The following is a 25,892-nucleotide window of genomic DNA, read 5'->3' on the forward strand; positions in this document are numbered from 1 at the left end:
AGCATAAAGCTTTAAAGGTTTAAAGGCAAAAAATGGAAGTCATCTTGTTGAAAGGTTCTTATACTCTATGTGAAATGATATAGTCCTTGAAGATAGACTTCAGTTAAAGATGTAAATTGCAAACTCTAAAGTGAGCACTAAAATAATATTTTTAAGACTTACAGCTAATAAATCAAAAGATAAAATGGAATCATAAAACTTCAGTTAACTGAAAAGGAGGCAGAAGAAAAGGAAGGAACATAGGACAAATAGAAAACAAATAGCAAGAATATAGATTTTAAGTTAACCATATAAATATTCTTATTAAATATAAGTGGTCTACATACCCTACTTAGGAAGCAGAGATTGGAGAATGGATTTAAAAAGAAAAAGCAAGTTTAAACTACATATGGCCTATGAAAAAACACTTTAAATATAAAAACAGACTAAGTTAGAAAATAAGGAAGAAATGTACCATGAAAACTTAAAAGAGGGAGTTCCTGTCGTGGCGCAGTGGTTAATGAATCCGACTAGGAACCATGAGGTTGCGGGTTCGGTCCCTGCCCTTGCTCAGTGGGTTAACGATCCGGCGTTGCCGCGTTGCCGTGAGCTGTGGTGTAGGTTGCAGACGCGGCTCGGATCCCGCGTTGCTGTGGCTCTGGCGTAGGCCGGTGGCTACAGCTCCGATTGGACCCCTAGCCTGGGAACCTCCATATGCCGTGGGAGCGGCCCAAGAAATAGCAACAACAACAAAAGACAAAAAGACAAAAAAAACAAAAACAAAAAACAAAAAACAAAAACTTAAAAGAAAGTTAAAGTGGCTATATTAATATTAGACACAAAATATTTCAAGAGAATGAATAAAGATGGTATTTCACAGTGATAAAAGGGTCAAGAACACATAATGAGCACAATCTTAAGTATTTATACACCTACTAAGAGAGATTTACAACAAATGAAGCAAAAAATAAATTACTACAAAAAATAACAAATCCACAACTTTTTTTAATTTTTGTTTTGTTTTGGTTTTTTGCCTTTTAGGGCCGCGCCTGCAGCAAATGAAAGCTCCCAGGATAGGGGTCCAATCGGAGCTGCAGCTGCCAGCCTACACCACAGTTCTCAGCAACACCGGATCCTTAACTCACTGAGCAAGGCCAGAGATCAAAACCACATCCTCGTGGATAGCAGGCAGATTCGCTACCACTGAGCCATGACAGGAACTCCTGACAAATCCACAATTACAGCTGCAGATTTAAATTGTTCTTCACCTAATTTCTCTTCACATATAGATAGACAACAGTTACATGAAAAGAAATTTAACATCACTAATCATCAGGGAAATGCATATCAAAACCACAGTGAGATAGCACCTCAAACCTGTTAGAATGGCTGTTACCAAAATATAAAATATATCTTTTTCTCAATATAAAATATAGACTCAATATATTGTATACCTGAAATTAGTATACTGTTATGTCAATTACAACTCAATTTAAAAAATTATATTAGTATTTCCGGATAGAGCAATAAGGCAAGGGAAAAAATAAAATGTACCCAGATCAGAAAGGAAGTAAAACTGCCTTTAATTGTAGATAATATGATCAGTTATATAAGAAAACAGATGAAATCTACAAAAAAGCTACTACTAGAACTAAAAAATAAGTTCAATAAGGTTTCAGACATAAGATAAAACTATCAGTTGTGGTTCTATATACTAGCGGTGAACAATTACAAGTTACAGTAACAATAAAAAATTAAAAAATATTTAGGGATAAACATGACAAAAGACATGAAAGACCTGTACAGTACCCAACATTGCCAAGATAAATATCTAAATAAGTAGAGATATATACTACGATGTTCATGGGTCAAAAAAGTCAGTGCTATTAAGATGTCCATTCTACCCAAGGTTTCAGAAGGCATACTTGTATAAACAAACAAAATGATTCTAAAATTCACATGGAAACACAAAGATCCCAGAACAGCCAAAATAAATTTGAAATAGTAGATCAAAGGGGAAGGACTAACATCAGATTTCAAGACATTATACAGCTACAGAAATCAAGACAGTGTGATATCAGTGTAGAGAGAAATATGTCAATGAAAGATGAAAACGTCAAGAACTAGACACACATATATATGCATCTATCTTATCCTGCAGCCATTCACTCCTAGGTATTTGTCCAAAGGAAATAAAAGTATACAGCCATACAAAGACTTAAGAATGTTCCTAACAGCTCTATTTGTAATAGACAGTGCAAACTGGGAAGTAATCACATGTCATCAACAGGTAAATGGATAAACAAATTACAATTTGTAATTACAAATTACAAATCCATGCAATGAAATACTACTCAGCAGGCCTGGGATAAGAACAAAGCAAATAAGGAGCCCAGGATGCAAAATGTAAGGAGGTGCTCATTTCCAGGGTCATGGAGTTGCCTGCACTGCTTTGCAGGATCCTGAGGGTGAGAGCCTCCTTGCATTTTACACCCTAGGCACCTCCCTTGCTTCACCCTAGTCCCATCTCTGTTACTCAGTAATTTTAAAAAAATGCTCTATTCATACATGCTACAACACAGATAAACATTAAAATATTTGTGCTGAGTGAAAAAAGTCAGGCAAAAAGAGTACCTACTGTATGTTTCTATTTATATACAATTCTGGAAAATGAAAACAAGTCAGTCTACAGTGACAGAATGTAGATCAGTGGTTTCCTGGGGAAGGGAGGAGTAGGCGAGAGAAATTACCAAGGGGCACAAAGAAACTTTTGGCGGTGATGGGTTTGTCACTATCTTGATTATAGCGATGATTTCATGGGTTTATATATAAGTCAAGGCAGATCAAATCATGCATTTTTAACATGTGCTGTTTAGAGTATGTCAATTATATTTCAATGAAGCTATTTTCGAAAAGTAACCTCTGGAGTAAGATAATAGATTTTTAATTGTACATTTTCACTTCCATTTTCAAAGCAGGTATCCAAGGCTTTCCTGTTCCGTCACCCCATGGGGGATTTATGTTTACAAGGCAGAAATAAGAAACTTCTTGGAAAGCTTGCTCTCATTAAAGGACTTCCTGGAAAGCTTGCTCTCATTAAAGGACTTCCTGGAAAGCTTGCTCTCATTAAAGGACTGTAGGATGAAGAAGAGGTGGCAGAAAGATAGTGAGACTTCTCTAGGCTGGAAGGGGACAGAGGCAGGCAAATTAGAGTGTGTACGGGCACCAAGCTCCTTTCCTAGAAGTTCCTTGGAGAGGTAACAAAACATCAAAGGGAAATGGTGTCATGTGAGCATGGAGCCCACGCTTGGCATAGAACAGCTGAACTGCCGTTCTTAAAGAATATGGTGGGCTTGGAGAAGAAGGACATCCACCATAATCAATGATGAACTGAGGCAAGAGGCCCTCATGCCCATATTACACCTAGTAAAGCTCCTGGATTCTTGTCCAACCCTAGGAAAGGGAAGGATGACTCTGCATCAAGGCCCAGCTGACCCTTCAGAAACAGTATGATTAAGCAAAACCCTTCATAGTCAGCTTTGGCAAGAAATGCGACAATTACCCAACTGAAACTCTTCTCTGTTCTTGTCCACTGCATTTTCCAAGTCAGATTTGAATCAAGAGATGAGCATGGGGATTTGGTGTCATTTTGCCTCTTCTTGTCAAATATATAATTTTTCTTTTTTTGTCTTTTCAGGGCTGCACCCACGGCATATGGAGGTTCCCAGGCTAGGAGTCTAATCTGAGCTATAGCTGCCAGCCTACGCCACAGCCACAGCAACTCGGGATCCAAGCCATGTCTGCAGCCTATACCACAGTTCACAGCAACACCAGATCCTTAACCCACTGAGCAAGGCCAGGGATCAAACCCGCAACCTCATGGTTCCTAGTCAGATTCATTTCTGCTGCACCATGACAGGAACCCCTCAAATGTCCATCTGGCCCCAAGTCTCTACTAAAATATAAATCAGATCATGCAACCCTCTGCTCAAACCATTCCATTAACTTCCCATCTCCTTCACAGAATAAAACTCAAAATCCTTACACATAACCTATCTCCTGACTATCTCAGATGTTGTCTCCACCTGACACCCTGTCAATCACTGGCCTCCGTGCTGTTCCTTAAGCCCATTGTGTGCTTCTTCAGAAATCAGCATTTATTGTTGAAGTATTTAATTTAATAACATAATAACATAATCATCTTCACAAAGTGGAGGAAAGAGTCGTGGAATACCACAGTTCCTACTTTTTTTTCACATTATATCTCTAAAATCTGAAGCCAACTTGCAAGCAAAGAGTGAGTCATATTGTTCAACTGTCAGTATTTTTTTAATGATACATCTTAGCGTCAGCAGTTCCTTATATTCAATGAAATACGTTAATAATAGCATCCATTTAGAAACATGCATCAAGTGTCAGGCATTAAGATAAGCATTTTGTCATTCATTATTTCAGGTGTCCCACGTGTTACCCATTTTACTAGTAAGAGTTTTAATAACTGCCTGAGACCTTTCATTGAGCAAATACTAATTCAGATTAGACTCTGACTCTAGAAACTGTGACCTCACTAAACCATATAACCTCTGAAAACCAAAAGATTTCAAATTCACTCCTGGCTCTACCATTTAAACCACATGGGATCAGAGCAAATGACATACCCTCCTGGGGTATCCTCTTCATATGGAGAGCAAAAGATCTGGAGGAGACGTTTTCTAAGGCAGTGGATCCCAAAAGCCAGTGCGTGGATCACTTGTTTTAGAATAGCTTGGAAGGTTCTAAATACATACGTGTGAGCCCCCACTTAGAGATTTTTTTTCCTTTGGCATTATCTGAAGCAGAGCCCAGGAACCTGTTTCTAAGGTTTCCTGGGTGATTCTGCTGGGCAGCCAGTCTTGGGAACAACACTACTGCCAAATCCCTTCCCGCCTGGACACAAGATTATTCTCTCGAGCCATGCCTGACGGCCAGAGAAATCCTCATTCACAGTCCCACAGGATACATTCCTGGCTATCATGTATCTCTAGTCACTGAGCTATGAGTGTAATGAGAACTGCTTCCCGGAACATCTAAAGTAAACCAGAAATGGGAAAGGAGGGTCGCATGGGGTGAATCATGATACTGTTGCAAATAACTTCCCTACCAAGGCACTGCTTATCCTGGGAACAGCAATCAAGAAGTTTCAACAGAGCTGTCGCTGCTATAGCTACCCTCATGAGAAATTTCAGTTCCTTTATATTTCCTGCACTCAGGAATCCTTCCCATTTTGTGTTATCACTAAACTCAAACAGGAATGTTCGCTATTTAACAGAGAGAGAGGGAGAGAACAAGAGGGCAAGATTCTACCTAGGATACTCTATTTGCTGTGAAAAAGTACCAACTCCCTTCCTGAAGGCTCTGTTCTCCTTATTTATCATTGTGTGAGAGCTGTGGTCTTCCAAGTGTGCTCCCAGGACCTGCAGCATCACCATTACCTGGGAACTTGTTGGAAATGCAAATTCTCCATCCCCACCCCAGACCTACTGGATCAGACATGCTGAGGATTTTTCCCAGCAAACTATGTTCTCACCAGCCCTCCAGGCGACTGGTGCACACTCATATTTGATAATTAAAGGAACTGGGGGATGAGATGAGGCTTCAGTTCTCCACATAAACAAAATGCCAAATGTGTCCTCCTCATCCCCTCCAGCTCTTCCATCACACAAAAGGGTTTAAGTCCATTGTATGTGGACAGCAGCATGGCAACTGCACTTATGAGAACTAGATGAGCTCTCCCTGAATCAAGAGGAGTTCTCTGAACCCTGCCTGGAGACCAATAAAGAGTTCTTGGAGGGGAGGAATTCAGGATAATAGGTGACGTGTTATTCTTGCTAAGAGGCAATCAAGGTGAGGGGGGATGCAAACTTGGCTCTGAGAAGCATCTAGTGTATCAGCAAACCCCACAAATTTACCTCCTGAAAAGTTCTTCAGTACAGCTCTCTCTCTCCTTCCCCACTCCTCCCATGCAGAGACCAACCTCCACCTTCTGATCCCCCCAACCCCTGTCTGAACCACTCCAATACTTTTTCTATTGAGAGTTTAATTTATTTTTATCTTTTACTTTTTAAATTTTTATTATAGTTAATTTATAATGTTCTGTCAATTTCTGCTGTACAGAAAAATGACTAGTTATTCATATATATATATATATATATTTTATATAAATACATTCTTTTTCTCACATTATCCTCCATCAATGTTCCCTCACAAGTGATTGGATATAGTTCCCTGGGCTATACAGCATGACTTCATTGCTTATCCATTCCAAATGCAACAGTTTGCATCTAACCCCAAACTCCACTCCCTCCCCCTCCCCCTTGGCAACTACAGGTCTGTTCTCTATGTCTATGGGATTGTTTCTTTTCTGTAGATAGGTTCATTCGTGCCATATATTTATTAGATTCTAGATATAAGTGATATCTTATGGCATTTGTCTTTCTCTTTCTGACTTACTCCAATGCCTTCTAGCTCTTCTTCCTGGTTCCGCTATTGTCCTCTCTCCACAGAGTAGCCCAAGTGAACTTCCTAAAGCCTTATTCTAACATGAACCTTCTAACAGCTCCCCATTCTTCTTAGTATAATGTGACCCATGGTGCCTACAGGATCGGGCCTCAGGCTACCTACTTTTCTGGCCTCATCTTGGGTCATCCCAGATCTACGATCTCTAAATTCCAATAAGTTGGTCTTATTTCAACTTCACAAAGGCACAACATACCTTCCAACCTCAAGGTCTCTCTAAACATGATGCTCCCTTTGCCTGGAATGCTCTTCCTTTCCCCTCCTTTACCTGATAACACCTGTCATCCTCTAGCTCTTAGACCACCCCTCTCTTAGGGAATTCTTCTGCACCAATTAAGTTAGAAATCTTGGAAGTGCCTGTCATGGCACAGGGGAAACAAATCCAACTAGTATCCATGAGGATGCAGGTTCAATCCCTGGCCTCTCACAGTGGGTCAGTGACGCAGCATTGCCATGAGCTGTGGTGTAGGTTGCAGATGTGGCTTGGATCCCCGTTGCGATGGCTGTGATGTATGCTGGCAGCTGTGGCTCCGATTAGACCCCTAGCCCGGAAATTTCTATATGCCGTGGGTGCAGCCCTAAAAAGCCAAAAAAAAAAAAAAGGGAAATATCTTTTAAATGCTCTTATAACATACTTCTTTTCTTTGATAGCACCTTTCACACTTGTGCTATAAATAGTTGTTTATTTAATTTTGGTCTCGCCACTCAACAGTACATGTTCTAAGGGTAGGGAGCCTGTCTATCTTTCTCTGTTGTCTCTCCAATTTCTAGTAGGCTGTCTGGCATTAACTGAGTGCTCAGCAAATATCTCTTCAAAATGTGATAAAAGAAGAGTTTTCTGTTGTGCATTATAATTAGGACTTAAAGACAAACATCTGGAAAGTTAGGGAAAGAGAGCCCCAACTAATGAAATTTAACAAGGGAGCAGACAGCTAGACTTCCTTATAAGTCTGGTTTATTATATACTTTCTTGCAACCTATATTTTTGTTCATGGTTTAATAAGTATATGTATTTAATAGCTGTTCATGTATTTAATAAGTACATAAGGTAGGTACTAGGTAGGTACTATTCTGAAGATTCGGTATCAGGTACTATTCTGAAGATTCGGTAGTGAACATGACAAATAAAATGATTCTACATTCTGGTAGGGGAAACAGACAAAAGATACTAGCTTTTAATAATCAAACAGGAAAACTGGCTGTTTGACACTAGCTATTATTAGCTATTACTAAATCAGGTAGTGTGACAAAACTATGGAAAACACTAAAACGTGGTACAGGGATAAAAATGATGGTGGGTGAAAGGAGGAGTTCTTTTAGGCTACAACCTTCACCAGAAGCTTTGCTTTACTTGTTTACCTCTTGTTGAAACTGTAAGCAATTTTGAGAATAGCAATCATTTCAGATTCTTCCTTTGCCCCTTCAACATAGAGTCAAATAAATGTTCAACATTAGATGGTCAGCCATTAGATGGTCAACACACACTTGCCAAATAAATAAGCAGACAAAGTGGTAGAGAGATGGGTAGGTGGGTGGAAGGGTGAATGCAAGAATTAATGAATGGAGACTGTGAACTTCACCACATGTTGAATTCTTCAGAGCAGCTGCTATGATTGATTCATTTCTCTGTCTCCCAAAGTGCCTGGGCATAGAAGGTACTCAGCCCACATTTGAAAAAAAAAATACCCTTCTCAGCAGGGTATTCAGGGGGCAGTGCTTTCCCCAAGGAGGGCCAAGATTTGTTAGCACGAATGCCATCTTGTTCCCAGCTCACAACAACCTCCAGAGAGGGATGCTCTTTCTGCTCTTTCAAGGGCTTTGTTGGCATTTGCATGAGAGGAAGAGAAGTTCTGACATGAATATTAGTCAGTGGAGGATCTCCAAATCAAGCCAGAGTAAGGCTCTGGGCCCCAAGTTATAAACCCTTTTCAGACAATGAAGTAGAGTTGGTGGTCCACAAGTTGAGACCAAGGAATACAAGGATGAGGAAAGGGAATTCAGAGACAAGAGCCAGCAAAGCAGCCATTAAGGAAAGTTTCTTGATGAATCAGTATTGCCAGAGGCCTCACAGAAAGGACACAGGAAAAGAGGCAAGCTGATCTTGGATGGCCTTTCTCATCCTAGTGGGTCTTTGGAACCAGGATGAACCTTGGCCCAGGGCAACCAACGTGGCACTTCTCAGCAGTACCAGTGTGGTTTTCCTATTGACTATGTCTATTTTTGGTAAACTTCTGTGGAAGGGATTCCAGCCAATAGTGAAGACAGAACTGCCAAGTAGGCTCAAGTCCTAAATGTCAGGTCCCCTTCTTTCCCCCAGTCTACTTCATCATTTATCAGAGCCCATCAATCTGCCTCTGAGCTCCACATTATGAGATAGAAAGCAGCATCAAAAAGCAGAAAATAGCAAGGAAAGCAAGAGACCCTGCAGCAAAGAAGTATCACCTGATTTTGCCTTTTGAGTTGTCTTGGTGCTTTCCTGACGCTTCTGCTATCCACCAATCTCCTGGACAGAGAGGCCAACTCATTTTTCGAGTTTCCCAGAGTGGAAAACTACTGGCACTGGCTGCTGCATGCCCAGGCGGAAACTCGCTCCATCCTGAGCTCTGGTAGGGCCTGGCAAGCAGGCTGAGGAGAAGCAGCTGCCACCAGGCCCCAGCTTCCAAGAATTACTTTCACACTGTGCTGCCAAAGTTGGGAGCCTGAAAGGGCTGCTTGTTCCATAATGTTTACCATCTCACTGTTAGCTCTAGACCACAAGCTCCCCCGTCAATGAGTGTTCTATATGCAGCTTCCAGGAAAACACACACATGGCACACATGAGGCCTGGGGCAAGGAGAGCCAACAGCTGGGCCTCTTCGGGCACAGAGAAGATACAATTTGACCGACAGAAGTGGGGGTGGGGAACTGTGTGTGCAGTTATGTGGGTCAGCTGGGGGACCCAAGACAGTCCATGGCCTAAAGGAACATCTGGACCATAAAGCTTTAGAGCCAAGACTTTAGGAAACCAACCCTCTGATGGCTCCATGTTAAATATCAGAACTTCTGAGGCCCAGAGAGGTGAATTGACTTACTCAAAGATGTACAGCTGACTAGTGTAGTCAGGACTGAAGTTCAGATCTCCTGATCCTCGGTTCCTCTTTCATCAAGCCTGGCCACCTTGACCTAGTTTTTCTAGCTTGAGAGGGAATAAGGTGGTCTGATTAAAGTGTGATTTGGGCCCCTTCTTTCCACAAGCTCTATTAGCAGGCTACTTCAGACTGGATCACTATGCAGGTACATATCTACATGATGGGATCTTGCTAGGTGCCAAGGAAAATTATTTGGGTTCCTATAGATACAAAGAGGCTATTTTGCCAAGACCTCTTTTGCCCAACTTGAAATTTCATATAAGAATAGCCCTCTAAGGGACCTGCCATATAGCAGAGGTAACTCTAATCAATATTCTGTGATAACTTATATGGGAAAAGAAACTGAAAAAGAATGGATATGTGGATGCATATAACAGAATCACCTTGTTGTACAGCAGGAATTATCACAACATTGTAAATCAGCTATACTTCCATAGTTTAAAAAAAAAAAAAAGAATAGCTCTTTATTATTTCAGTTTTCCTAAAAGCCCAAAATACTTTGCAGAAACAAATATTGCAGAGCTCCAGAAGAGAGGTCCCCAAGCTGTAATGGATTTCTTGTTACTGAGATGAGGGTCAGATGAGATAAGTTCTTACTCCTGGTTAACAAAGTTAATAAAAGCCTCATAGTAAAAATAGAGTGCCCTTTCCTTCAACAAGGAGGCAAGTGATAGAGACAGCTGGGTAACTATGCGTTAAGAGCTGAGAAAGAAGCTGCTGCATAGTTTAGAATCATCATAGATCCATGCTTAAAACTTGATTCTGCTACTTCCAAATTGTGGAACCCAAGACAAGTTACTAAGCCTCTCTGCACCTCAATCTCCTCACCCTCAATAACACTGCCAAGCAGGGTTGTTGTAAGGATTTAATATACTGTATACAAAGAACATAGCACACTTCATGAGAGGCAGTAGGGAATCACTAAATAATATCTAAGAGAAAGAGAGGGGTCATTTGTTTTAAATATTACATTCACTCTTTCTTAAGCAATTCAGAGGTTTTATGGCTTTGGGAAGGATTTTTAAGCCTTTAGCCTCTCAGTTTAATGACAATAATAGTACTTGTTTATAAGAATACTATAAGGAGATATGAGTAAACATATGTCAAGTACTTAGATAGTAATGTTTAGAGCAGAGCAATGCTTAGAGAAGTAACATTTAATAAAGATTAGATGTTATTTATTTTTCAATAATTTTACTCTAATTCACTCTAAAAAAATATTGGAGTTGGCTTCCAAAGCTGTATAAGATACTAAGTAAATAAATAAACAAGCAAATAAGTGAAGGAATGTAGGAAAAGGAAAAAAATAGGGACGATTCAAAGCTATGGATAAATCCCAAAACATGTTACACTTGGTTCTTTACTGTTTGCTGGGATAGTCCTCACATTTGACTCTGAGCTTCCTACTAGCCAGTTCAAGAAGCAAAGTATAATCAGTTAACATGAATCACAAGGGCAACAAGGTAAAAGCTAAACTTTAATTTTTGTTTCCAAGTGGGATGGAGTAGCCTGCAGTAAGCAATGCTCCCCCTGAGGATAACTAGAAGAGCTAGATAAAATTTAAAAAAATCATCTACTTGAAGGCATCTGATAGTTGCTGAGGTAGTGAGAACAGAGGCACTGCTACTTCAGAAAAGGGAGAATTTGTAGTCAGCTGGGCTAAGGGCAAGACACTGATTCTGGGCTTTGCACCAGTAGGGGGGTTACTGCTTTTGAAATAACCTGGGATCCTTCTAGCAGGCAGCTTATTTTCCTGTTCAGCACATTTGCCAAATACTGGAGTTGTGTAGAGAGGCAGTATAAAAACCTAAGGGAAAACCCTCTGAAAGGCTGAGCTGAGTTTTTGAGTCTGACAAAACAAAGACTAGAGTTCAGGACCCACCAGGAAGAGAGGCCACGGATAAAACATAGGATTTTTTGAAAAGCACTGAATGACAAAGAATCCAAGTTTATACCCTATCAATTGCCCAGAATGAAGATATTCTACCCTACCAAGTAAAGACAGAGCCAATGACTTTACTGTTGACCAATCTGGACTTTGGGTTCACAGGCTCTTAAGAAAATCAAAGATCCAAACACATTTCTAAAGAGAAGAGCACCCTAGCCTCACAGAGAAGTGGGCCAAGCCAGTATCTACCCACATGCAGGGCATCTTAGTGGTTATAAAGAAAGAAATATGTGTTCAAATTTATCCTGATATTTATAAATTTCTTGTTCTTGGCATTTCAAGAGAGAAACTCAGATGCATCCTCATAAGAGAAATTAAGGATACATTTTATTTAATCAAGAAACACAATCAGTAGCCAGAGATATATCATGTTGTTGCTAATGAGACAGGCTAGGAGTTGGAACCTGGTACCCTTCACTGCAGTGCTTGCACCTGGACTTACTCTCCTCTTCTCCCCAAGCAACAGAATACAAAGAAACTACAAGGGACTAAAAAAAAAACTGCACACCTGTGCAGCTGGGGCAAGTTATGAACAATAAGATACAAAAAGACCAAAACCCAATTCCTCCTTCTGAAGTATTGTGAGCAAAAGCATAGTACTGCACACAGTCCCTGCACTCAGCGCCACCAAGAGGGTGGGTGGACCACCTAAGCCACCCTCCAGCCGACCCAGGGGTCCACTCCTATCTCTTCCCCATTTAAGGAACCAGTTCACCACCCCAGGGAGCAAGCAAGGAAACAGTTACTTGTTTTGCTCCCACATGCTACAGCATGAGTGCCAATAAAACTTTGCCTAAATTTCCCTTCTGGCTTTTTATCAATTTCTATTGATTAAAGAGTCTAAGAACCTGGGTCAGTAATACTATCGTCATTAGTCGTCGTCGTAGTACAGTAGTAGTAGTAGCAGCAGTAGCAGCAGCAGCAGCAGTAACAACAGCAACAGCAGCAGCAGCCATTATAACAATAGAAGTAGTAGCATAGTTATTCATCACTGTTGAGCAAGTAACTCAATAAGAAAAGCTGTAACAAAGTCCTAAATATTAGTCTAACCTACTAAAGATTAGATGTTATTTAATATTGTAGCTTTCTCAAGGTGGATTTAGCCTAGCCTCATAGCCAGGGCTTCTCCTGTGCCAGGATGAACCATTTCTTTACTTAGCAATGCTTATACATAGAAGATACACTTCACTGTTAGACCTTATCTCTTGACTTAACAGCACTCAAAAGATTAAATACAAATTCATTGCCTGAAATACCAAGGGTAAGAGCTTTACACACATCTCGGCAAATTTAAGCACATTTTTTTCTGTATTTATGACCACTAAAATGTTCTGCCCGCAGGCCAAAGTGGGAAGTTAGGCTTTTAGGAATAAGCACAGAGGCTTCTTGACCTCTACAAGGGGAAGGGCTCTTCCAGCCCTTGGACACCAGACGCTGGACTTCTTTACTGCACATTAGTAGCTGCAGCTCAGGGAACTTCAGTCTGTCATCCTCCTATGTAGTAACACTTTCAACATTTGAAGGAATAATATTCTTATGTCTGCTCAGCTTCTGAACATCTTTGTAAGACCAAGACACACGTGGCATAATTTAGATCCTTTTTTTTTTTTTTTTTTTTTTTTTTTGTAGAAATACACAGAGAAGCCAGGGAACTTCTTGACTTTCCTTCATTCCTGCCTTCTTTTAATTCCTCAAACATTTATTGATTGCTTCTATAAGCCAAGCAGTACGAAAGCCATGAGGACACAGAAGATGCTCACCACACCAAATAAGACAATGGCCAAAGTCACAATCATCTGAGGCAGGAAAAAAAGAAGTTGCATACTTTTTAACAACTCATCACCTCCCACTTAAGCCCCTCCAAAAACCCTCATTGTTTTGAATGTCTTAACTTTTGCTTTACTTTACTGTGTATGTGTCCAAACCACTGAGAAATTCTGGGAGGCCTATCTTGCCACATTCAGGCTCTTCAGAGGTCTGTTGGCTAAGACCAAGAGCTAAGTCAACAATCACACCATTTTCCCCAGAAAAAAATACACTGTCGTGGATATGCTCGGCCTGGGCACAGGGCCATGCATTAGGATAGCCAGAGTTCAGGGTTGTCAGAAACCCCTATTCCCCAAAGGTAACTTGAGTCTCTCTCTCGGTGACCACAAGAGACCATAATAGTCACTAGTGAACTCTTTTGCTCTTTCCTCCTCCATCATCCGCTTGATAAAAACTGTTGTTTTATAGTCTTTGGGTAATTTTAATTTCTTTCTCTTCCAAAAGTAACAAATCACAACCCTTGATATTTTTATATAACTTTCCAAAGCCCATTGACTTCCATTATCTCATTTGATCTCCCTACAGTAACCCTGTGAAGTGCAGGCAGCAGGCAGGGTCTATTCTTCCCATTTTATAAGTGAGCAAAGTGAGGTACAGAGATTTGCCAAACATCACAAAGCAAGACAGCAACAGAGCTGGAAATAGAATATAGATCCCTCCATTTCCATTGCCATCTCTATCCACCATCTATGTTGTCATCACACTCTGCTGTCAGCACAGGCTCTCCACACTGCCTGTAGTGTGACCTCAGGGTCAAGAAGAACCACCAATTTGGGGAACAATCTGGAAAGAGGGTCCAGAGAAACTTATTGCTTGTTTAAAGTTTAGAATGTCCTGACTCCAGATTTGTTTAAATCTTATAGCAAAAGGAACATGAAACTGGGCAGGAGGCCACTAGCACAGCATTTTGTTATCACTGGGTGAAGGGAAAGCCTTTGATCAGAAAGCATCTGTCACATATCAAGGATCCCAAAATTATGTGATACCTGTTTTTGCCACCACCTTAACCTCATCTTTGTCCTATGACCCTTCTATGGCAACCATCTCCTCTCCCTTGTTTTTCTTTTTGTGACTGTGCCTTCACTTAAGCTCAAAATCTCTCCCTTCCTGTTTTCATCCAGCCCGACAAATTTCTTTATCTCTGGATCTCTCTTGTACCTTTAGTATCTCAACCAGCATGACACCAGAGACTCGATGTGATTGGGTAGCAAAACATTCTGAGTCTACCACTCCAGGAGCAGTAGAGCATAGAGGTCAAGACCGTGCTTTCTGGAGGTGGATCCCATCATAGTTCTGCCACATGGCTAGGTCTATAACCTTGAGTGAGTTACCTAAAGTTTCTTGGCCTCAGTTTCCCCTCTGTGAAAGTGAAATAACAATGCTACCTACTTCATAAGATGGTTGTTAAGATTAAATTTGTTGACACCACTTAGAATAGTACTTGGAAAATATTAAGTGCTCATTAAATATTTGTTGGTACTGTTCCTTGAAATCTGCATTTTCTTTTTCTCCATTTGGCACAACTAAGAGTGCTCAAGGGGCAAATGAGTTTCTGTTATCCCCAGAGGAAGATCCTCTTACTGGCAGGAAGGATACCAGAGGCCACCCTCAGGCTAAACTTGATAAACAAACATACAAACAAGAAAGAGCCAATCTGGGCAGCATCTAGCATTGCTCAGTTAAGAGAAATTCAACCAGGGAGGTCTCTTCCCAGCCGTTTTTATCTTTTTCCCAGGGGCCTTCTCAAGCCATATAAAGTGTGTACACAAACACACACACACACACACACATACACACAGCCTTAATTAAACATGCATAGCCTTAATTAATACCTCAGGTCTGGTTTCAGAAGCCTGGAACCAGCACTACATTCTCATTAACAGTTGAGGCTCCATTAAACCCTCTCAGCACATCTCTGGGGACAGGAATGATGAGAACCCAGGGAAACACAAATGATTTTCCAATTTGGAAACGTATTTAGGTAAAGTAGCAGGTATCAGCCTTGGTGTGAGATAAGGGAGTGGGGACAGGGAGACAACTCTGAGCAGAAGGGAACCAGAACATCTCCAGGGCTGTTTGGTTTCTCTGCAAAGATCAGTCAGTCCTGAAGGGCTTCCAGCTATAGCTTTGCTTGCTGAGTGTCCTAATGAGATCCAAATTCCAAGTGTGAGCTCTATATGATCCTGAATGTAGGACTGATACTGAAAAGAATAAAACTACAGTGATGAACCAAAAACATATTTGGAACCAGTAGGAAAAGAATCCCAAACCCTTAATATCTTTGTTCCTTCTTTCAAAGTGGGGACGGTCTAGACACCAAAGGAGGACTCCCCACCCCACGAAGTGGCCCCTGTGAACTGCTAGCAAGTGGCTTACTTCCTAGGATGGGAAAATGAAGAATGGAAATGGGAAGTCCCAGGACTTGGCTCTGTACCCTGAATCCTAAAGGCCTAGGTTGCTTGTTGGGGAGGAGAGGGGCGTTTCTCCCTTTTTGTAAGCACACATAGTCATCACAAACCAAGTCAGGAGAGTGGGGCAGTTGGCAGTTCTTTACACAAGCAGTCATATAGTTGGCTGGGTGAGTCCTTAGGACTTCAGACCTGGGAGAGGTTTTCAGGATCATCAGATTTCTGTTTCCCACTTGGAAATCCATAAGTTTCTGGATCCTCAATGGCCACTGAAACTGGTCTTATACCCTGTGGTAAAGACGAACCCTGGTGGCTGATCAAGCAACAACTATAGCTTGGAATATTCTTGCACTTCCTTGTGGAGTCTAAAGACTTTCTTTCCCATGGAGGGACTCTCAACTCTCCTGTTAAATCCAGTAGCCCCAGACCAAGTTGGGAAAGAGGGTCCTTGACCCATGGACCCTACAGGAGGATGAAAAACTGCTTCTCTGGGTCCTTCACTCATGACCCTCCACCAGGCAGTCCCACGTGTACTCTTCCTCCCTCTCAGCCACTGCATATACTATTTCTTCTGTCTAAAGGGCTTCTTCTTGGTTCCACCTCTAGAGAAAAAGATGCCCTACAGCAAATGGATTCTAGTACCATGAAACTTCTGCAGGCCAGATTGGGGCAGGGGTTTCTGTACTCAGCTTGTCACTAAGGAGAATTTTAGGATTTAAATTTTAAAATATTTACAAGATATCTCCTATGTGCTTAGCCTAAAAGGCAAGATTCTCCTGAAGTTCAGACTTTAGATCCCTGAGCCTGTGAACTAGCAGGGAGTTGGGGATATACAGTCTTTTTTATGAAGAATATCCATCCAATTTCTAAGCCCAAAATCTATCAATATCTTCTAATACGGACAGCTAAGCTCCCACACCACTCAATTACAGTAAGTTTGTGACAAAAGGTCTCATATATTATCTAATCCAACCTAATTTTACTATTGGTGAAAGGATTAAGACAGTACAAAGAGGTGTATAATATCTTAGTGTCCTACAACTGATTTGAGACCAAGCCAAGGGAAGCGAACTAAGTGTCTATCAGCAGGTGAATGGATAAAGAAGGTGCGGTATGTGTGTGTGTTTGTGTGTGTGTGCGTGTGTGTATGTGTATAAAATTTTGCCACTTAGAGGGCAACAAGAATGGACTTAGAGGGCATTATTGTAAGTGAAATAAGTCAGAAAAAGACAAATACTCTATGATATCACTTATATGTATACTCTAAAAAATACAACAAACTAGTGACTATAACGAAAAAAGAAGCAGGCTCACAGATACAGGGAACAAACTGGTGGTCACCAGAGGGAGAGGGAAGTAGGAAGGGGCAAGATACAGGTAGAGAATTAAGAGGAACAAACAATTATTAAGTATAAAATAAGCTGCAAGGAAATATTATACAACAGAGGGACTATAGATATTTTATAATAACTATAAATAGAGTATAACCTTCAAAAATTGTGAGTCACTACATTGTACACCTGTAACTTATATAATTTTGTACAGCAACTATACTTCAATTAAAAAAAAAAAAAAGACCAAGTCAGGATTGTATCTAGGGTTGTTCTCAAAATAACTTTCTTTTTTTTTTTTTTTCAAATCTTCTTCTTTTTTTTTTTTTTTTTTTTTTTTTTTTGTCTTTTTGCCATTTCTTGGGCCGCTCCCGTGGCATATGGAGGTTCCCAGGCTAGGGGTCTAATCGGAGCTGTAGCCGCTGGCCTACACCAGAGCCAAAGCAACTTGGGATCCGAGCCGCGTTTGAGACCTACACCACAGCTCATGGCAACATCGGATCCTTAACCCACTGAACAAGGCCAGGGATCAAACCCAAGACCTTGTGGTTCCTAGTCAGATTCGTTAACCACTGAGCCACGACGGGAGCTCCTCAAAATAATTTTCTAAGTGAGTTAAACATTATTTTCCAAATGAACTACAAATCATTCATTAGACTGTTCTAATAATATCCAAATTATTTGATGATTTATAGAAATGTTTTTTCAGAAATTGTTGGTATGATTCTTTGATGCAGATGCCAATAGGTAAAAGATATTCCTGAGCCATGATTTTGACAGAGGAAACTGCCTCACATTTTTCCAGGGACTTCCTCCTTGAACTGACAGTCTGTAGGTCCCAATCCCTGAAGTACTTTTGCAGGGGATGTTCACTAGGCTCACACCTCAAGACTATGTACACACACCTGTATTTCAGTATTTTCCATGAGAACCTGCATACCTTCTACTTAGCCCCTAGTGACAATGCCAATTTCAACATTGCCATTACTGGAAATGACACTAACATCACCTGACCCACCACCTGCTTTGCTGCCACTGTCAAAACTCCAGTGCTTTAGAGTAGTGAGCCAAGGGTCTCACGGGCATCATGCCTTGACCTATATCACTAGCTTGCTCTGTAGTCTCCATGGGGGTGGTACCTTAGGAGACCTATGCTCTCAAATTATAGATAATTTCTTTAAATACCAGTATTATTCACCCTCTGTTGGCTTATGCTGACTTTTCTAGATTGATATTTTTAAATATTCAATATCCCTATTAATAAGTCATACCAGGAACAGAAGGCTCATTGACCAATGGTCATGGTGAAATCTTCCAAGTGAGCTTAAATCAATATTTGTTTTAGACTTTATACATTAATTGAATTTAATGCTTAGCCCAGTTGCTATTTGTCAAACAATATTTATTCTTAATGAGCTATTAAAACATCTTTCAATATTTTAACAATTGAATGTATATAGGTTTCGTTTACAGCTCAGTTCTCCTGGACTTAACTCCAACATTTCATCTATTTATCCTAATGGCCAGGCTGTGGGGAAATCTAACTACCCAAGAATTTACTCTATTACTTTCAGTAACACCAATAAGGACTTCTGAAGTCATCCTTAAAGTGCATTTACTATTAACCTACTCTGTGTTCATCAAGCCCTAAGCCTCCATGAAACCCAAGTTTTATGACTAGACTCACCGATGACAACGTCTCATTGCTTGTTTCCAGTTAACCTTGATAAAATACCAAAAATGGTAGAGAGAAGACTTATTCCTTCAACATACTTCAAATACTCCATGTTCTTCTAAAGATCATCACAACAACTTTATTTCTTTTTCTTGACAGAAAGAGCCAAAAGAAATAGTTGATGCCAGGAATGGGGGGAGGGAAATGATTTAAAGTTAACTATTTTCTATCTTCAAACAGCCCATTGCCTGCTCCAGGGCTACAGCAGTGTTGTCTAACACAGATAGCTAGCTCTTTTGGTTTGGTCTCTTAAATATCTTTCTGGCATACCAGTCTCTATGAGTGTGCCTAGTCCCAAAACACTGTGCCATTCTGTGCACTCATAGTGACTCTTAGAGACCAAAGCAGGGAGAATGACATGGGGCTTGTTAAACATAATAGAGGCAACTAAACTTCAACTAGGTGCGAATAATACACACCAGAAAACTGAAATAGTGGTGCCAAAGTTCAGATCTGAGATATATCAACTATGTTTATTATAAGAAAGTAATAAGGCACTGGATTTATTTAACCAACTAATCACTGATTTTAAGGTGTTGGATTATATATGGCCTATATATGGCCTATGGAGGTATAAAGAAAATCCCATAGAAATAAAATTTTTGCAAAGGGAATATAGTGAGCATTTCACAAATGTATGCTCATGCTATATGAAGAGGAGAAAATGGAAATGCCCTTGGGAATCTAAATACAGAATGAAGCCACTGGATCTCTGATATATTGCCATGGGGTGGTACATTGGTAAAGTCAATTTGGAAAACTTCTTGGCAGTATGCAGAAAAATAGATCACATGTAACATATAAGCCAGCTTATACTAGGCATATACCCAAATGACCTGAGTATATATCTTTATCAAAATACCTTTATAAAAGGATTATAGAAGCTTCATTCAAAATGAGGCCAAACTGGAAATAATCCAAATTCCCACCCAGTACAGACTGGATAAACGAAATATTAATACACAATCATGAAAATAGTTGCCAAATTCGTGCAACATTAAGGATGAATATCATGAACAAAATGCTGAATGAAAGAAGCCAGACACAAAAGAGTATTTATGCATCCTATGATTCCATTTATATAAAGTATAAGAACAGGCAGAACTAACTTATGTTGTTAGAAAACAGAATAACGACTACCCTTGGGGGTTAGGATGGGGAAAATTGACTGGAAGAGAGCATGAGGAAAGCTTCTGAAATGCTGGAATAGCTCTGTTTCTTAATCTGGATACTGCTTAGATGGATGTGCTCAGTTTGTAAAATTCATCAAATTGAGCACTTAGGCTATGTTTATACTTTCCTATATTTATATTTGTGGCAAATGAAAAAAATGACTCCAATCTTTCACCTTTCCCTGTATTCAGACCTTTCCCATATAATCTTTTGTGCCCTCCCACTCTGACTCAGGGCTTGGCCATATGACTTGCTTTGGACAATGAGATCTCAGTGATCATGGCTCAAGCTCTGGCTTGCAAAATGCTGCATGTTTCCCTTTCTGCTCTTGATCCTGTGAAATTTTCATTAAAAAGTATCTACGCTAGTCTGCCAGAGAAGAGTGAAGAGTGAAGTTGCCCCAGTTGTCAGAGCCAAGGCCATCCTCTATGAGCCAATAAATAGCAGCTGATGGAAGTTTCCATGTGGCACAGTGGGTTAAGGATCCAGTGTTGCCACAGCTGTGGCACAGGCAGCAACTGTGGCTCCAGTTTGAACTCTGGCCTGGGAACTTCCACTTTCTATGGGTGTGTGGGGGTGAATGCTTGACTCCCAGATATGTGCATGAATCCAGAAGAGCCCAGAAGAGTAGTCCATCCAAAACCAGACTAAATCACCAATTTTGCATAGGTTGTTAAGAGACATTACTATGGTTAATTGGCAAATGATACAATTATATACTTCAATTTAAAATTAAAATACACATGTAATAAAAAAAAGGGGGGGGCAACAGGAAGGGCTAACATATCTATTTTTGAGCACATAGGAAAGAAAAACTGCCTGAAATCGTACAAGATCAGGGTCCTCAAAGCATAACATGACATTCAAATAAAATAAGGACCTTAGCCAGCCAAAAATAACTGGAAAACCAATCTGCAGAAGTTGTCCAAGACATCTAAAAATTATCTCCTTCTCTTTTCCAAAAGATGGCTCCCACCTCCCATTTTTAAAAATTTACTTGTATTCCACTCTACTCTACAAAAGAAGTCTTTAACAAATAGTATATGTTATATAAAGAGAGTATATTAGTTTCTGTTCCTGCAGTGGCCATGTTTCACCATGAAGGGTTTAAAGAAAAATGGTGGGAATGACCCTTCAGAACCCTTAGTAGTGCCTTTCCTAAGATGAACATTGATGGGCTTGAGTGTTCAACTGGTCTTCCAGCACAGGGCTGAGCAATGGCTGTGTTACCTGGATTAACCTGAGCTTTTGCAGAACTCAAGATAGTCAGCAGCAGGAGCAGCATCCAGGGCATTCTGGGAATCAGGATCATCTCAGAAGGTGGTGTTAGAACTTGAGCCTGCAGCCCATCAAAAATGCAAGAAAACAAGAAAGAGGAGAGGGAATGAGTGAGGCAGATACTGTCAACATGGATGAACACAATTTGTATGATTACCTTTGTGTTCTTACGTGTTTATTTCTATACAACTTTAAATCATAGACTTTGATAGTTGAATGGGACATCAAATAGTCACATAATATAAGAGTTTTCAAACTGGGACATTAAATAGTCATGAAATACAAAAATTTTCAAACCCTAGTAGATCATATACTCATGGAATTAATATTAGCAAAAACTATAAGTGGGTAACAAAGTTTCAGTAAGATAAATACTTACCCAAATTGTGAATGGTGATAAGTAAAACTTTTATTTATGATGTTTTCATAATTTTGACATTAATTCCAGTATTAAACCAAGAAAAACATTAAATGATGTTACTGTGTTGACCTTTCAAAAGGTCAATATTTAATCCTAATTTATTAGTTTGGGAGTGGTACCTGGAATTTTGTATTTTTAAGTTCCCCCAGAATAATCCATGTGGTAATGGATTAGTTGAGACAGCAATATGAACTCGTGTTTGGCTTAACAGAAATATAGATGGCTGCATATGGAAATGTTTACAAATATGTGTGTATACATAGGTTAATGTTTACACACATATTGCCCTGCTATGCCCTGCTATGTCAGCCTAGAGGCCCTAGAAGCAATGACATCCCAATTGCAAATCTAGTAGATAAATCTTGATTTCTAATACCATTCTCCAATCAAAGGAACCAAGGTTCCTTGGAAAAACTGCTGATTCTAGGACTGGAGCAGGAAATATGATCTTGAGGAATCTTAGTGCCCCAAATTGAGAAAGTATACACACATAAAAATGATGGGGATATGGCAAAGGAACACAGGAGCCAACAGAAAGAGTTTCTAATGGCCAAAGCTGGAACAATCTAAGCAACAAAATAAATCAAGTGGTATTGGATTATAACCCAAGGTATAAAATAAATATTTACAAGCCGATGCTGATATAAGTAAATGATTGAATAAACAAATGAGGGCAAATAGACAAATTTCCCATGCGAAAGAATTCTAAATAATTTATCTAGATACTCTTTTCTCTTGAAGAGGTGGTGTATAACCACCCCTCCCACCCCCAACCCCCCCCACCCCACCCCCCCCACACACACACTCCCTTAAGTGTGAGCTGTACACAGTGACTTTCTTCAAAGAGCACAGCATGGAAATGGAGAAAGTTTTCAGTAGAGAAACATGATGACTACTACTTCAAACCAGGTGATCAAGGTTGGCATCAGCTTTGACAAGTCACACTGAGAGTAAGTATGATATGATGTGATGAAAATGGCACTTAGCCTCTATGGTCTTTCTCCCCAGAACCCATGACAGCAGCCTAGTCATGAAAAAAAAAAAAAAATCAGACAAATCCTAATTGAGGGACATTTTACAAAATTCCTAACGTGTAACCCTCAAAACTGTGAAAGGTAAACATCATGATATCATTCAAACATGGAATCTTTTTTTTTTTCTTTTTAGGGCCACACCTGTGGGTATATGGAAGTTCCTAGGCTAGGGGTCAAATCAGAGCTGTAGCTGCCAGCCACAGCCACAGCCACAGCCACAGCCACGTCAGAACCGAGCCGCATCTACAACCTACACCTCAGCTCACTGCAACATCAGATCCTTAACCCATTGAGTGAGGCCAGGGATTGAACCTGTATCCTCATAGATACTAGTTGGGTTTGTAACCTGCTGAGTCACAATGGGAACTCCTATATGTGGAATCTAAAAAAAGAAAAGGGATACAAATGAACTTATTTTCAGAATAGAAATAGACTCACAGACTTTGAAAAACTTGTGGATACCAAATGGGGGTAGGGATGGACTGGGGGTTTCTTGGCATGTACACTGAGGTATACATAATGATTGGCCAACAGGTTCCTGCCGTATAGCACAGGCAGCTCAGCCTGATATTCTGTGATAATCTACATGGGAAAGGAATCTGAAAGAGAACGGATGCGTATATATGAATAACTGAATCACTCTGTTGTACAGCAGAAATTATCACAACCTTATAAACCAACTATACCTCAGTAAAATTTTAAAAATGAAAAAAAAAACTGTCATGTATATCAAAGACTTGAAAGTCTGAGAAACTGTCACAGCTAAGGGAGCCTAAGGAGAGACAGTGATTAAATATGTAATGTGACATCCTAGATGGGAACCTGGAATAGGAAGAGGACATTAGGGGAAAACTGAAGAAATCTGAATAAAGTATAGACTTTAGTTAATAATAATGTATCAGTACTGGCTCACTAACTATGACAAATGTACTACACTAATATAAAATGTTAATAGGGTAAATTGGATATTGGGTAAGTAAGAATTCTAGATACTATCTTTGCAATGCATCTGTAAATATAAAACTGTTTAAGAATAAAAAGTTTATTAAAAAAAGAAAGTTTCTTCCTGGTAACACTAGTAATTAACAAACATTGGATCCACTGTTAGAAAAAATTATATAGTGCAAAATTATAAAGAGAGATGAAATCCACTTAAGCTGGAGCAATCAGAGAAGGCTTCATGGTAAGATCAGCATCTGACCAGATTCGTGAAAGATGAATAAGATTTTAATGATCAATAATGGGAATGGAGTAACTAATAGGATAATAAAGCAAGGATACTTGTTTGAAGAAATAGAGCTTTCTATGATGTTTTCTAGGCAGTAGAAACCTGACCTACCCAAAGTGGTAAGAAAAAAAAAAAAGGTGTTCAGATAGTTCTGCCTGAAGAGAATGGAGCCAAAACTAATCAAACAGAAAAGACTAAAGCAACAGATTTCCCTGGTGGCCTAGTGGTTAAAGATTCAATGTTGTCACTGCTGTGGCTTGGGTTTAATCCCAGGCCTGGGAACTCTTGCATGCCCCAGGCATGGGCAAAACAAAACAAAACAAAAAAAAAAGGACTTGATAGCCCCAAGGTAGGGAACAGGGGCAGGAAGTGATCCATGGCCCACAAAAGGGTAATGAGCGTGGTTCCATGGCATTGATTTAGATGAGATAAAATATGTCTCAGTGGCTACCACTGCCAACAGCAGGAATACTGTGCTTCCATAAATGAGTCCACCAAAAACCACGCCCAGAAGAAGAAATACACAGGCAGAAATTGGAAACATCGGTCTTGGCTGTAGCCTAGCACTAGCCTATAACCATAATCCAGGATGTCCTACAAAGACATGAGCTCCTTGTAAGCAGCCATTTAGCCTTGTGAGCACGGCCTTAGCTGACCACCCCTTCCTAGCACCTTTTGAAGAAGAGTCCTACAATTCTCTTTCCTGACATCTTCCTTGTGGTTCCTTCCTTGATCATTACCTTCTCCCTCCATATCTTCCCCAGTGGTTCCTTCTTCAAGGAGAGTCTCCTATACCTCATTCCCTTCGCACTGAATTTGCTTCTGCTAGATCCTCCATAGCATTGTTATAAAATTATGTATTTAATCATTAGCTTCAAAATGGCTCATTCTTGGAGTTCCCATTATGGCTCAGTGGGTTAAAAACCTGACATAGTCTCAGTGAGGATGTGGGTTCGATCCCTGGCCTTGCTCAGTGGGTTAAGGATCCAGCACTGCTGCAAGCTGTGGTGCATGATGTAGATGTGGCTCAGATCCAGTGTCGCTGTGGCTGTGGCATAGGCCTGTAGCTGCAGGTCTTATTTGACCCCTATCCCAGGAACTTCCATATGCTGGCGGGGGGGGGGGGAACCCAAAAAACAAACAAACCAAAAAAACCAACCTCTTTTTTATCTCTCCAAAGGAATACTTTATATATTAGACAAAGTAGGTGCTCAAAAATGGCTTTTAACTGAGCTAAGTAGAACTTACAAGTTGCTCAAAAGGGGTTGACTTAATTTTCTTTTGGAAAGTGTTACTTGGTATCAGGCTGTGAATCTCCAATACCAGTGATTATTTCTGACTTGTTTGCTTAAAATTAGGGTGTCCAGCAGCTAACAAATACAAGAGAACCATTAGCAAACCTAGAACTACTATAACTATACCATGGATATCTAACACACACCAAGGACCAGGTCATGTAATATTCATGGAAACCCAATAAGGTTTGTTTTCATCAGTAAGGTAACTGAGGAGGAAGAGGTTAAAACTGATCTGGTTGCACAGCTGATAGGCACCAAAACTCATACATGAACCCAGGGTTTGTATTACTCCCAAATCCACTTAAGCTGTTTTGTTGTTTGTTTTGGTTTGGTTTTTATCTATACTCTCCTTTGATTTGACCTCTGTCTACCTCACCAGAGCTATGCCCCTGCTGACTTTTTCCACTTCAGTTCCTTTTAGACTTCTTTCATTTCCTTTTTACATTTCCTACTGCCTCCGGACCTCTGTCAGAAAGTTTCATACCTCTCTTTGTCTAGATCAATGACCATTTCTTTCTTCAGTGATATATTCTCTGATCCACTTGACTG

At 40.1% G+C, this 25,892-nt stretch overlaps 1 protein-coding gene across 11 annotated transcripts in view; it reads right to left on the reverse strand.

Annotated features, from left to right (window-relative positions):
* The window catches only part of DDR2 (discoidin domain receptor tyrosine kinase 2), a 162,085-nt gene that overhangs the window by 40,668 nt on the left and 95,525 nt on the right, over window positions 1-25,892 (reverse strand). For 8 of the 11 annotated variants that reach the window (XM_021089500.2, XM_021089494.2, XM_085022553.1 and 5 more), the window contains one exon: window positions 21,315-21,423. The exons of the other annotated variants lie outside the window; for them this stretch is intronic. In XM_021089500.2, the coding sequence (XP_020945159.1) occupies window positions 21,315-21,396 (82 nt within the window). In that variant the 5' untranslated portion in view covers window positions 21,397-21,423. The remainder of the gene's footprint in view (window positions 1-21,314; window positions 21,424-25,892) is intronic. 11 annotated transcript variants of the gene reach the window in all.

The sequence above is a fragment of the Sus scrofa genome, chromosome 4, assembly GCF_054392235.1.
Source record: "Sus scrofa isolate SSC_HxYL_T2T_F1_AM1 chromosome 4, Sscrofa_HxYL_maternal_Yorkshire_Landrace_v2.0, whole genome shotgun sequence".
Classification (NCBI taxonomy): domain Eukaryota; kingdom Metazoa; phylum Chordata; class Mammalia; order Artiodactyla; family Suidae; genus Sus; species Sus scrofa.